Source organism: Papaver somniferum, chromosome 2, assembly GCF_003573695.1.
Source record: "Papaver somniferum cultivar HN1 chromosome 2, ASM357369v1, whole genome shotgun sequence".
In the NCBI taxonomy this organism is placed as follows: Eukaryota; Viridiplantae; Streptophyta; class Magnoliopsida; order Ranunculales; family Papaveraceae; genus Papaver; species Papaver somniferum.
In genome coordinates, this window is record NC_039359.1 from 42,188,308 (window position 1) to 42,203,082 (window position 14,775).

The window sequence follows — 14,775 nt, forward strand, 5'->3', positions numbered from 1 at the left end:
ATCAGGTATTCCCAGAATCCTATCAAGTACATATACGAAACTTGTTTCGTAATCGAAAGGAAATCAATAGGCGTTTTAGTCCGATTTTCACTGAAGAGTTTATTGGGTGACCAGTTTGAACCTATGTAACTTTGGTAGAACCGATCTTGACTCATGTTGAGAGTATGGTAGAACCGATCTTTTCCTAGTTTGGGATATGCGGTAGAACCGATCTTGAATTATGTTGAGAACCTTGGTAGAATCGATCCTTACCTATTTTGGGATACATGGTAGAACCGATCCTTACCTATTTTGGGAATCTTGGCAGAACCGATCCTTGCTATTGTTGGGAGTCATGGTAGAACCGATCCCTACCAATATTTGGATACTTGGTAGAACTGATCGTAACCTATGTTAGGAATCATGGTAGAACCAGTCCTAAGAGCAAAACCGATCCTTCATATTCACATATTACTTTAGGGTTTTGTGTGAGTTTGGAACTAGGGTTTGCTAATTAGGAAAGTTTCAGATGTCGACATAATTTGGACATGAGTATAATTTTTATATTTTATTATCCAAAGATATTCCTAAGGTGATCTCAATCCGAAATATTGAGAATCTTTTAATTAAGAGTTTTCGATTATATGCTTTTGGTTTTCCATCAAATCAATACATATCCCTTATAAAGTTATATTAGTTAAGTGCTAAACAAATATTAAATATTTTCTAATGAGAGATTTCAGAATTATAGTTTGGATATTAGTTGGAAATAAGAAAACCGAAATTAGGTACTTATTGCATATCTTGAGAATATTTTTGGTTTTGGAATTTCCTTGTTTTTCCAAATAAATTTGGTCTATAAATAGTTGAGTTTGCATTTCTAGCAAACTATCTTAAGAGCCAGGCAAACTTCACTTGTGTTGTTTCTGGTGGAGTCGTCTATACGGAGAGGAAAGTACCCTAATTAAGAGAAATATCTTACGACCACTCGCTTCAAGACTTTTATGGGATCAAGAAGCTTTACGAGTGTCGTTGATGGGAAACTAGATAATTGCTTTGATTGACTAACGGTTGTTGAAACTTCGATTGTAACTAGTTTGATTATTCTTGAGAGCTTTCTTCTGACATAAGGGTCACTCAAACTAGATCAAAGTATTGACGAGATCTTTAGATCTAAAGACAACTTGTGATCATCCATTTTTAACAGACTCTGTTCTGTGTGTGATCGATCATAAGTGGATTCAAGTTTGTGTTGTGCAGGTACAAAAGAAGAAAATTGAAGATTTCAAGACAAGAAGATTTTTTTTCTTATTGGTTCTCGGATATCGTGATTTGTGCACACATCTTGATCGGCTGGAAGCCGACTTAGATTATATTTTTTTGATAATAAAGTCGTTTAGATGGGCAACTATCATTTGGTGGTATTCTTCAATATCCATATCTGATAGTTGTAAATCTTGTTAGAGCACTGCTTGGTCGAACTCGCAAGCGTTGCTATCTCAAGCTTGTTTGTCAAGTTTAGTTGCCAAAACTGTAAGTCTTGATTTCTAGTCTACTTATAGCTAAGTCTCGGACTAGGATAGAAAGTGCAGTTGAGCTCTAGACTCCATGGCGTTCATCATGCAAATACGAAGAACTACTCAAGGAACTGGTGGATCTTCATTGAATAGAAGGTATGTGGAGACTTGAACTTATCTATCACTCAAAAGTCTATCTACTCTATCTCCTATCTTTGGACAAAAGTCATATTTCTATATAGACTTCAATTATACACATTTGCTATTTCGAGTCGAGTTTATCTCGCTTATCTATTTCTCGAAATATGTGTTGGTAAGCTTTCGATTTGGCCAAGTTCATTTTTACAAGTGACGAAAGTCATGTTGATTATTTCAGTATCTTGAAAATTGCTTTGATGAAAAATAGTGTGTGAATAACCTCTATTTAACATCCTCTAAGAATGTTTCAACGATTGAAATGAGAGTTTAGAATATATAAGCTTGAATGGATATAAACATTGTATGTGAACTCATACTTGTGTAAATCCAAAATCCTTGAACTAAAGTATGCGTACTTTACTGGTCAGGATGTCCGGAAGCTAAGTCCGCGTACCCGTACGCGTACTTCCGGAAGTTCACATCCCGTGAATTTCTGCTGGAGTTTGTGAACTGAAAACAAGCTCAGTCCGGGTACTTAAGTATGCGTACCGGTATGCGTACTTAAGTGGGTTATTTTCTAAAAATAGTTTATGCTTGAACTAAGACATTTATAAATTAAGGAATGCAATCTTTGCAAACCGTGGCTATAATGTTCATGAATCGATTCGAGTGAATCAAAATCGTTTTTTCTTCGATTGTGTCTTATATACTTCTATAAGATCTAAGCAATTGCAACTCTCTAACTAGTTCTTTTGAGTTATTTGAACTAGTTATGGTGAAGATGAATAAGGTTGATATGAAATTGCTCATATGGCTAACCATTGGTTAACTACTGTTGAACCAACGACTTGTACACGTTTAGGTATGGTTACATAAACCTAAATGAACGTGCATTTCATTTGTGTATAACAAGCTAAGTTCGATCTAGAGGTTGAAATATATTAGCTTGCATCTAATAAGGTTTTCATCTAACGGTGAATATTGAATGCTTTGTTACCAAGGTAGCATTGATTGCAAACCCTGATTTGGAGACTATATAAAGGAGAACTCTAGCAACTGGGAAACTGAATCCCCACACCTCCTGTGTGATACTAGCTGTATAAGCTAGAGCCGATTCTCCTTTAACCTTAGATTTCTATCGAGACCCTGTAGGTTAATGACTTGAATACTTCATTGGGATTGTGAAGCCAGGCCCAATTATTTCTTTGTAGTTGCGTGATCTGATCTTGTTGTTTCCATCGTGTTTGAGTGCAATCGTAAGATTGGATTGAGATTAATTTCTCCGATAGGCATGATAGAAAAGTAGTCGAAAACATCTTCATCTCATCGTTTGTGATTCCATGATATCTTGTTTCGCTAGTCGATTTAGATTATTATGAGGTGATTGATATTTCTAGGTTGTTCTTCGGGAATATAAGTCTGGTATATCAATTGGTTCCTGTTCACCTTGATTTATCAAAAGACGAAACAAAACTCGTAGGTATTTCTGTGGGAGACAGATTTATCTATTCATATAGACTTTTCTGTGTGATACATATTTGTTTATTAAAGTCTTCGACTTTGGGTCGTAGAAACTCTTAGTTGTGGGTGAGATCAGCTAAGGAAATCAACTGCATAGTATCATGCTGGGATCAGAGACGTAAGGAGCGCAACTGTACCTTGGATCAATGTGAGATTGATTGGGTTTCAACTACAGTCCAGACCGAAGTTAATTTGTAGTAGGCTAGTGTTTGTAGCGGCTTAATACAGTGTGTGTTCAATCTGGGCTAGGTCCCGGGGTTTTTTTGCATTTGCGGTTTCCTTGTTAACAAAACTTCTGGTGTCTGTGTTATTTATTTTCCGCATTATATTTTGTTATATAATTGAAATATAACAGGTTGTGCGTTGAATCGATCAATTGGAAAATCCAACCTTTAGTTGTTGATTGAAATTGATTGATCCTTGAACATTGGTCTTTGGTACCGTTCAAGTTAATTTCTCTTGTATTCAATTGGACTCGCAGATTTTTATTTGCTTGAGTAAGTATTGAATCGAGAAATTGAGATATAACTCTTTGATATACTTTTTATTAAGATTGAGTCTGACTGTCTAGTTGATTCTCTTAAAAGTATATTGGAGTCAGTCCATACAGATTTCTAAGCGAAATATTGGGTGAGGTTGTTGTACCCCCGCTTTTTCAATTGGTATCAGAGCAGGCAAACACGTTTAAAGACCTTATAAGTCCGTGTTTGTAGCGATCTTACTCTATGGACAGAAATTTTATCTCCATAAACTTACCACCAGTCTTCGATGGCTCAAACTACTTGTGGTGCAAAATTGCTATGCGTGCTTTTCTTCAAGCTCGTGATTTTCTAACATGGGTACGTGTTGTTAATGACTATACTCCTCCGGTTGATACAGAAAGCGATGTGTCTAGAACTAAGGATATTGGTAGATATAGTCTAGAAGAATTCTTGATGCAAAGAAAATTCTGATGGCTTAAATGCTATCATACATGCCATTACCCCGGATCTTCAGCATCATGTGACTACGTGCACAAAGTCTAAAGATGCCTGGGATATCTTAGAAACCGTATTTGAAGGGAATACCTATGAAAAAGAAGATATGCTTCAAAACCTAAATTCTGATTGGGAAAACCTTCGTATGGCAGATGAAGATTCATTTGATGAGTTTAATCACAAAGTGTATGAAATTGTTAATGCATCCTTTGCATTGTGTAAGACTATTCCTAAAAAGGACATTGTAATGAAGATTCTCAGATCTCTGTCATCGTTGAAGGAAATAACCTTGATACACTTTCCAGGAATACTCTGGCTGGAAAACTTAAAATTTTCGAACTTGAACTTTGTTAAATAGAAAACCGTCAGTTGTTAAACAATCATGTTGCTACATATGATAAAAGTCTCGACGTCCTAAATTGATTGGTACAAGGGATGAGAATTGCTTTATTTCAACTCTGTCACTGTTCATACAACATCTCAAGAAAACTCTTGGACAGGATAAAAGAAAGTCTCAAAAGAAAGCCCAGTCAGTCAGAAAAGAGGACAAAAAAGTTCAAAAAATCTATGATTATAAAACTTGTTCCAAGTGCTATAAAAGTATCCATTACTCTTCCAAAATTCGTGAAGAGGAGCTAGGTGAGTTAACTAAAGCATGGATGGATACTCTTGACTATTGTCCTAATGATGATATCTGTGAAAGTACTCTTATTCTCCTTGTTGATAATCACTCATGTCCTCCGAATAGTCCTGATTATTCCACGATGAACAATCTTACTTCTCCAGAAATGTTTCAACTGGAAAAAGAAACTTGATTAAAAAGATTGATGATCTGGAATGTGAACTGTTTTATTTAAGACAAGAGGTTGCTTTCGTTCCCAGTTGTGATCTTGATAAGAAACATCGAACTTCTTCGATTAACTCTTTCGAGCATTATCAGCAAATTGCTCTTGATTCTGTATCAGTCTCAAATCAGCCTAAAGAGGATGATATAGAAATCTACAGGGACTTACCAAACTGTTTGGTCTTCCCGTGTAAAAATCAGGAACATCTTGAAACTATGTGTACTAAAGGTCAAGAATATTTCCCCTCTATCAAACCTTGTTTCCAGAAGACGAAAAGGAGATATACTTTTAAATCCTATTTCCTTTCTAAAGAGGTTTGCAAAGCCATTCATAGGTTGAAAAAACAAAAAAAACAAGGTTCTCGAAAAAGTACTAAAAGGAGGAAAGAATGATGTGAATAACTCTTATTTCTTGAAGGCAAAACAAAAACAAGGAATAACAAATAATTCATCTCCTCGAAAGAAATCACTCAGTTCTGTTGAGGATTGGAGGAATTACATTCTGTAATTCTGTTTGAGATGATTCTTGTTTGTCTCCCTTGAGCAAGAATCATAATCTCCAAGAGGGTTGTGATGAATTTTCTCAGTTGATTCTCTAAGTTTATTTTTGTTTCTTGTTGGTTCTCTTCAGTTTTAGTCAAGAACCATTTTTCCTATAAAGACTTTTTCTTGGGGATAACCAAAGTCTGTTAGGGTTTTGGTCAAAGGTCTTTTTGGAAATTTTATCCCCTATCTTCATTCCTTCTTAAGATGAAGATTTCTCCTTGATGTGAGCATTTCATTTTTTATCTTTCTCTTTTATCATGTCCTCATTAAGTCTTTCAAGCAAATAAAGTGATGTCTAGATTGTTCTCTTTCCCTCTAAGAAGGTTAGTTTTGATTCTTATTATAATGACATATGCTCGAACAAATGTGATTCCTCTCTTGATGAGAATACCTTAGTCTATCATTTTGATAAGCTCTCTTTAACCATGAATCTCGTCTTAGAAAAAATACGTGCTCTGAAGAGTGAACTTGAATCCTCTTCCAAAAGACTTGAAGAAAAGATGGATAATCTTAAAACCAGGATTGGTCTGATCGAATACGAGCTTGATGAATACAAGGAATATGAGAAAAGTATTCAAAGTAAGTGAAATGCTTCATATAAAGTTGTTGATTTTATTTTGTCTAAGAAAACTTCTTATTGGAATTTTATTCTTGTGTTTTTTAAGAAGAATAACTTGAATTTGGAATAGCCCTTATAGTGATTACACATAGCTATGTCCAACGTTTTTTCATCTTCAATGTTTTTAGATTTATTTATTTAAATTCTAAAGATTGTTTGGAAGATGATTTTGCAGTATTAATCTTTATGGTTTTATATATTGCAATTTGTTATGGGATATGTGCGTTTGGGTCCGTGAACTATGATTATCCTATACATGGTCAAAAGTTACGTCTTTCATATGTCGATATATGTACTGAGTGAACTACAATGGTTGATCAGTGACAACTCTTGTTTGGTTTAATTAGAAGAATAAGAAGGGAAGATTCATGAAGAAGAAAAATTAGTCGAAAGAGTAGAAGATAGAGAGAGACGAGCTGAAAGAGTAAAGTAACTCTAATTGATTAATTCTATGAATGAGTCTTTCCTACAGCCAACCAGAATAATAAATACAATATTCGTCAGGCCAGCATGTGATCAACACGCTTACAACAAACTTGACCTGAACACTAGCTACGATTTACTAAGGGCACCTACTAAGGATGGCTAGCCCATAACAGTTCATGACAAGGGACATGACAAATACCCTCTACTCCAAAACATCCTTGTCCTCAAGGATGAACTTTGGAAATTGTGTTTTCATGAGTTGGATGTCTTCCCATGTTGCTTCAGAATTAGTTAAACCCTTCCATTTCACCAAAACTTGGGATATAGCTTGCTGATTCTTTTGAACAATTCTGGTAGCTAGAACACTCTCTGGAAACATCTGAAGTTGGACATTGCTGTCAGCGGAGGGTAATTGAGTCTGAGATACCACTCCAACACCTATTTTGGGCTTCATTTGTGACACATGAAAGGTAGGATGAATTCTAGAGCCCACTGGTAATTTCAGATGGTAAGCCACAACACCAACCTTGGCAAGTACTTGGTAAGGACCAAAAAATTTGGCATCCAGTTTCAGGTTTCTCCTCAACTAGACAGTGGACTGTCTGTATGGTTGCAGCTCACCCACATTGAATGATCTTTCTGATCTCTTCTTATCTGCATGTTGCTTGACTCTGTGTTGGGAAAATATCAAGGATTCCTTGAGAACTTGTCCCATTTCTTGCCTCTACTGTAAGTAGTCTTCAACTGCAGCATGAATGCTTGCTTGAGAAGAAAGGATCCCAAATTGTGGTGGAGGATAGCCATATAAAGTCTCAAATGGAGTCAACTTCAAGCTGGTATGATAAGATGTGTTAAACCACCACTCAGCTAATGACAACCATGAGACCCATTTGGTAGGCCTGGAGCTAGTCATATATCTCAAATAATATTTCAAACAAGCATTTACCCTTTCTGTCTGTCCATCAGTCTGTGGATGGTAAGCAGTGCTGAGATGCAGGGCTGTTCCAACCTTAGCAAATAATACTTGCCAGAAATTGCTGATGAAAATGTTATCTCTGTCAGAAACAATGGACTTTGGCATGCCATGCAATTTGAAGATAGTATCTATGAACCTTGTAGCAACTGAAGCAGTTGTGTATGGATGACTTAATGCAATGAAATGGTTATATTTTGTTAGCCTGTCTACCACCACCATGATAACGTCCCTTCCTTCAGACTTGGGTAGCCCTATAATAAAATCCATACTACTATGCTCCCATGCTTGATTTGGAATGGGTAATGGATGTAAAAGTCCAGCTGGTGAGGTGTTGAATCCTTTATGTTGTTGGCAAACATCACACTCCTTGACAAAAGTAAGAATGTGTTTCTTCATACCTTTCCAGTGAAAGTATAATTTGGCTTTATGGTAAGTGGCTTGCCCTCCTGAGTGTCCCCCAACTGGTGAAGAATGCAAGGCAGTAATAATGGTCTTCCTCAGATCACCAGACTGACCAATGTATAGTCTTTGTTTGTACCTCAGAACTCCATTCAAGTAAGTAAACCCATCTATCTCTTGTGTTATTTATTGTCTGCTCTGAAATCTATTTTTCAGCAATGCAGTCATTATTGTAGCTATCTTGAATATCTTGGAGCCATGTTGGCTAAACTTGAGTAATAGCCTGACATGACAAAACTTCTCCATGGTTGACTCTAGATAAAGCATCAGCTACTAAGTTATCCGCTCCCTTCCTGTACTTTAACTCATAAGTATAATCTAAGAGTTTAGCAAGCCATTTATGTTGCAGCATGGAGTGAATTCTTTGTTCCATAAAGTATTTGATACTTTGATGATCAGTTTAAATGGTGAACTCATTCCCCAACAAGTAAGTCCTCCATTTAGAAACTGCCAGAACAACAACCATCATTTTCCTTCTCATAAGTAGATAGGGCTAGAAATATGCTTCCCATACCTTTGCTGAAGAAGGCTACAGGTCTCTTCCCCTGCATTGAGGAAGCTCCTACTCCCACATCACAAGCATCAGTTGCCACTTAAAAAGCTTGGTGAAATCTGGTAAGGCCAATACAAGAGTTTTGGTTACTGCTTCTTTCAATTGTTGGAAATCTGCTTGTGCTGCTTCACTCCACTGGAATTTATTCTTCTTAAGTAGCTCAGTTAAGGGCTTACAGATGAGGCCATAATCCTTAACAAACTTCCTATAGTAACTAGTCAAGCCTAAGAATCCCCTGAGGTCCTTTAAGGTGGCCGGTACTGGCCACTTAACCATGCAAGAAACCTTCTCAGGATCAGCAGCAACACCCTCACCAGTAAAGATGTGCCCTAGATATTCCATCTATGACTGACCAAAAGAGCACTTGCTGAGTTTAGCAAACAGGAAACGCTTTTTTAGTATCTCCATAGTGATAGTTAAGTGTTGGATGTGAGTTTCCATATCTGGACTGTACACCAGTATGTCATCAAAAAAACACCAAAATGAACTTCCTCAAGTAAGGCTGAAATATATCATTCATGAGAGCCTGGAAGCTTGCTGGTGCATTAGTGAGCCCAAATGGCATTACTAGAAATTCATAATGGCCTTGGTGGGTTTTAAATGTTGTCTTGTGAATATCACTTGGATGAACTCTTATTTGGTGATACCCTGCCCTTAAGTCTATTTTGGAGAACACCTTTGCACCCTTTAATTCATCTAGCAGCTCATCAATGACAGGTATTGGGTACTTATTCTTGATGGTGATTTCATTTAGCCTCCTATAGTCTACACAAAACCTCAAACTACCATCCTTCTTCTTGAAAAGTAGGATTGGATATGAGTAAGGAATGTGACTTGGCATGATAACACCAGAGGCTAGCATTTCTTTTACCAATTTCTCCACTATATCTTTTTGAATGTAGGGTATCCTGTAAGGCCTTTGGTTGGGAGGTGAAGAAAGTGGCTGCAAGGGTATGTGATGATCATGGCTCCTGGTAGGAGGAAGGGTTGTGGGTTCTTGAAAAATGGGTTGGAAGGAATTTAGTAGTGGTTGCAGGGTAGGAGGTGTCATAGTTTGTTTTTCTTCTCCAGTGAGGGAGTACAAATGCCCTACTAGTCCATGCTTGTGTTTATTCATGTATCTAGCACATTTCTTGCCAGTCATGAGAGAAATTCTGGCACTCTCAGTGATACCTTGTAACACCACCTTCTTCCCCTTCATATTAAATGTAACAACCAATATTTTGAAGTCAAACTGGACTGTACTAATCCCTTTCATCCAATCCACTCCTAAGACCATGTCACCCCCCCCCCCCCCCAAGTGCTAGGACCTTCATATCAAATTGAAATTTATGACCCTGCATTTCCCACTGAAATTCTGGGCATCTAGAAGAGCTTACCAGTTTATTTCCATCTGCCACAACTACTTGGAATGTTGCAGTTGGTTCCACTAAGCATCCACTCAACTTGGCTAATTCAGGATCTATAAAACTATGTGTACTTCCACTATCCACCAATATGGTAATGGATTTCTTGTTTAAGATCTTGCCATGTATCCTGATAGTGCTTGGAGATGTATTACCAGACAAGGCATGAACTAATATTTCCACCTCTTCTTCTACCACTTCTTGTATTAATGGAGTGCTGGAGGGTGATTCATCTTCAGATTTAGTTTGCTCTTCATCATCTGCCACCAACATGAATAGCTGTTGTTTGAGGCACTTGTGGCCATATTTAAACTCTTCATCACAATTATAACACAACCCTCTTTCCTTCCTTGCCTTCATTTCAGCATAAGTGAGCTTTCTAACATGAGGCAATTTTGGGCTGGTGGTTGTAGATTGTCTTGGAGAAGGGGATGTGGACTTTGGACTAGTCACCACACTCTTATGACCCTGTGGAATGAATAATGGGGGTAGTCTATTGGATCTAGCCTTTTTTGCAGTACTCTCTATCATTATTTCTTGCATTCGTGCCAAGTATATTGCCTTCTCAAGTGTGGTAGGAGAAAATATTTTTACAACAATCCTTAATTCTTTTTTTAAGCCACTGATGAAGCTGGATGTGAAATACTCCTCAGTAAGGTGTCTGTTCTTAGCCAACATCAATGCCTTAAGCTCCTCAAAGAGCTCTTGATATTCTAACACAATACCATACTGACTCAGTTTGTTGAATTCACCAACTATGTCATCGTGACCCAGCTCTTGGAATCGTGAACATATATCTCTTATGAATACCTCCTAGTAGATAATATTTTTACCCACTTGATAATCTTGAAACTAGATATCAGCTTTTCCTTCTAAATACATAGAGGCAACATGTAATTTTTGTTCCTCATTCATTTGATGCAGTTGAAATATTTAGATTACTTCATAATCCAGGATATGGGATTAACTCCATCAAATCTAGGAAAATCTACTTTAAGCTTATGTGTATAAGTAAAATTAGAGTTCTCACCAGAAAAATTACTACCACCGCCGGATCGATTGTTTTGTTTGTTCATAACTGGAGTTTCCAGTATTCCATCACCAGATCTAGCTGATTGCTCTCGATATTCATCCAACAGTTTCCTCGATTCGATTTTAAACAGATCCATCATCGTATTCAACATCAGCGGAGAGGGTGAATCCTGTTTAGCTTTAATCTCTAATACTTCTTTGGTCAAATTTTCATTAACTTGTAGAATTAAAGCTATCTGTTTAGTTAGAGCATCAGACTCAGCTTTACTCACCATGGTTAACGTTCACTCGGAATCGAGTGCTCTGATAACACTTGTAGTGAGTGAACTACAATGGTTGATCAATAATAACTCTTGTTAGGTTTAATTAGAAGAATAAGAAGGGAAGATTCATGAAGAAGAAGAATTAGTCGAAAGAGGAGAAGATAGAGAGAGACGAGCTGAAAGAGTAAAATAACTCTAATTGATTAATTCTCTGAATGAGTCTTTCCTACATCCAACCAGAATAATAAAGACAACATTCGTCAGGCCAGCGTGTGATCAACATACTTACAACAAACTTGACCTGAACACTAGCTACGATTTACTAAGGGCACCTACTAAGGATGGCTAGCCCATAATAGTTCATGGCAAGGGACATGACAATATGCAAGTATTGATAAAAGATTGAATGAACTTTTGACAAACTAAAGTTAAGCCTTTCATGTCATTATGTAAATATTTATGGAAGAAAGGATGAGCTTTTGTCTACAAAGGTTAAGTCTATTGTATGTCACTGTGCAAATAGTAATGAAAGATATGATGAATCTTTGTTTATTCCGCATTATTGATCTTCCCTGATCCATATTTTTTATGTATATACTGTGTGGCTCCATAAGTTCTCTTATGTTGAGCATTTCCGATTGAATTAATCATGGGTTCTCTTGTGGTTAATTTAGTTGAGATTTTTGGATACAAATTCATATTCTTATGTGATTTGTTGTTGTCCAAAGAACCTTTTTTTCTTGTGAAAGTAAGGTCGCTCTTATTGTTCTTTCGGGAATGACATTTTATGGGGGAGAGTTCTTAATTGAACTTGTGCTTAATTGCCAAATATCTGTGGAGAGTGCGGATGTGGAATATTATAGGGGTTATCTTGTATCTTTATAAACTCCTTGATGAATGCATTTAGTTTCGGCTATATGATTGCATCTAAAAAGTTGATATGTGCTTTCTTTTGGTCATGAAGTGTCTCTATGGAAATTTCATTAGGATCCCACTAGTTTTCGTACCTTTTCCAATTTTATTGACAAAAAGGGGGAGAATTAATGTGTAGTTCACACTACAAATACATATGGTTTTCGGATCATTATGTAAGGGGGAGTGGTTTTCATGTGAGATGAAGTATTGACTAAGGGGGAATGATACATATTGCCATAGTATTATTGTCTAAGTTGTGATACAATTGAACTTTGATATTGTGTAATAATACTATGACACTGTATAACAATGACTGAGAGCTTTTGTTTTTTCATTGTTATGGCTACGGATCTTCAACAACGATGATGCTGCATTGTCAAAATCTTGAATGGTCCATATTTCTTCATCTTGGTCTTGTTGTAAGTACCAGTAGGGAATCTTTCTTTTCTGAGATGAATCATAACCAGTTCTCCTTCATCAAAAGTCTTAAGTCTTTTATGCTGATTTGCATCTTCCTTGTACTTGTTATTAGAATCTGCAAGATTTGACTTTACTTCTTGATGTATGAGCGAAGCTTTCTCAATAAAGTTATCTGCCTTAGCATTTGATTTATGAAGCTTGGGAAGCACCACCAAATCCAAAATATGATTAGGAACTTTAGAGTAAACAATCTCAAAAGGTGTCTTACCTGTGGATCGATTGACTGAAGTATTATAAGCAAATTCCATGTTTGGAAGTAGATTATCATTATCCTATTGCTTCTCTTTTCCTCCAATAACCTTGGCTCTAATCATATTTCCGAAAGATCGATTGACTACTTCAGTTTGTCCATCTGTTTGAGGGTGAGTTGTTGTACTATACTGAAGTTTAGTTCCCAAACGCATCTATAAAGACTTCCAAAAGTAGCTCAAAAACTTAGTGTCTCGATCAGAAATAATTGTCTTGGGAATTCCATGCAGACGTACTACTTCTTTGAAAAATAAATAAGCAACATTGGAGGCATCTGTAGTTTTCTTGCATGCTATGAAGTGAGCCATTTTTGAGTAACGATCAACAACCACCATAATAGAATCATTCCTCCTGGAAGTACGTGGTAAACCAAGCACAAAGTCCATGCTAATATCCACCCAAGGTGCATCAGGAATTGGAAGTGGAGTATATAATCCTGTGTTTTGATATTCTCTTTAGACTGCTGAAAAACCATGCATTTTTGTACGTACTTCTGAATGTCTCGTTTAATGGAAGGCCAAAAATAACGTTCCTCAACCAAAGCAATGGTTTTATCACGTCCAAAATGTCCTCCTAGGCCACTTCCATGTAATTCTTGGATCAGATGAAGACGTAAAGAACACTGTGGTATACAGAAAACGATTTCCTTTAAAAAGAAAACATATTGAATGAGATAATCACCAGCACTGCCTGTTGAAGAACCACACTTTTTCCATAGATTCTTAAAATCTTTATCTTCACCATACAAATCTTTCAAGAAATCAAAAACTAAACTCTCATGTCTGAGAGTGACAAGAAGATGAGCTCTTCTACTCAAAGCATCATCCACCTGATTCAGTTTTCCACTCTGATGTTTAATAGAAAATGTGTACTGATTGATAGTAGATAACCATCTATCATGCATCTGATTGACCTTTGCTGAAGTTTTTAAAAACTTAAGAGCTTGATTATCAGTATTGACAACAAACTCACTGTGAATAAGATAAAGATGCCAATTCTTAAGAGCTTGAACAAGATCAATTAATTCCAACTCATAAGTAGACCACTTCTTTCTTGTATATGAATTCATTTCACTATAGTATGCAACTGGATTCCCTTCTTGAGATAACACATCACCAATGCCAACAATAAAAGCATCACAATGAATCTCAAAAACTTATAAAAATTTGGCATGGCAAGAACAGGGTCACTACATAACTTCTCTTTGAGTCTGCTTCTTCAGTCCATTCAAAAGTATCATGCTTCAAACAATCTATTAAACCAGCTGCAACGGTACTAAAATTCCTCACAAATCTTCTGTAGAATGAAGCTAAACCATGAAAACTATGTACTTCACGTATAAAAGTTGGAACAGGCCAATCAACAATTGCTTTGATCTTAGAATCATCCACAGAAATACCAGTATCTGACATAACATAGCCCAAAAAAGTAACTCTGTTGGTAAAGAGTGTGCACTTCTTCAAGTTTACATACAAAACATTTTCTTGTAAAGCTGTAAAAACCTGAGATAAATGCATAAGATGCTCTTCTTCACTATTGCTAAAAATCAATATGTCATCAAAATAGACAATGACAAATTTTCCAACAAAAGGTTGCAGAACTTGGTTCATTAGACGCATAAATGTGCTGGGAGCATTAGATAGACCAAAAGGCATGACTAACCACTCATACAAACCTTCCTTTGTCTTGAAAGTTGTTTTTCATTCATCACCTTCTCGAATACGTATTTGATGATATCCACTTCGTAAATCAAGATTTGTAAACACTTTAGCATCAGAAAGCATATCAATCATATCATCAATTATTGGTATGGGAAATCTATATGGTATAGTTGAAAAAGCGGGGGTCTAACAATACCACCCAATATTTCGCTTA

At 36.5% G+C, this 14,775-nt stretch overlaps 2 protein-coding genes across 2 annotated transcripts; both read right to left on the reverse strand.

Moving 5' to 3' along the window:
- Positions 1 to 8,564: 8,564 nt before the first annotated feature.
- On the reverse strand, positions 8,565 to 8,897 carry LOC113350885 (uncharacterized mitochondrial protein AtMg00860-like). Its single transcript, XM_026594988.1, has one exon. It carries the CDS (start codon positions 8,895 to 8,897, stop codon positions 8,565 to 8,567), a length of 333 nt encoding a protein of 110 aa, XP_026450773.1.
- A 124-nt stretch (positions 8,898 to 9,021) lies between these two features.
- Positions 9,022 to 11,268, reverse strand: LOC113350886. Its single transcript, XM_026594989.1, has 3 exons — positions 10,954 to 11,268; positions 9,866 to 10,774; positions 9,022 to 9,750 (listed from the first exon to the last, which is right to left on the reverse strand). The coding sequence occupies exons 1-3, from the start codon at positions 11,266 to 11,268 to the stop codon at positions 9,022 to 9,024; spliced, it is 1,953 nt and encodes a 650-aa protein (XP_026450774.1).
- Between the last annotated feature and the right edge of the window lie 3,507 nt (positions 11,269 to 14,775).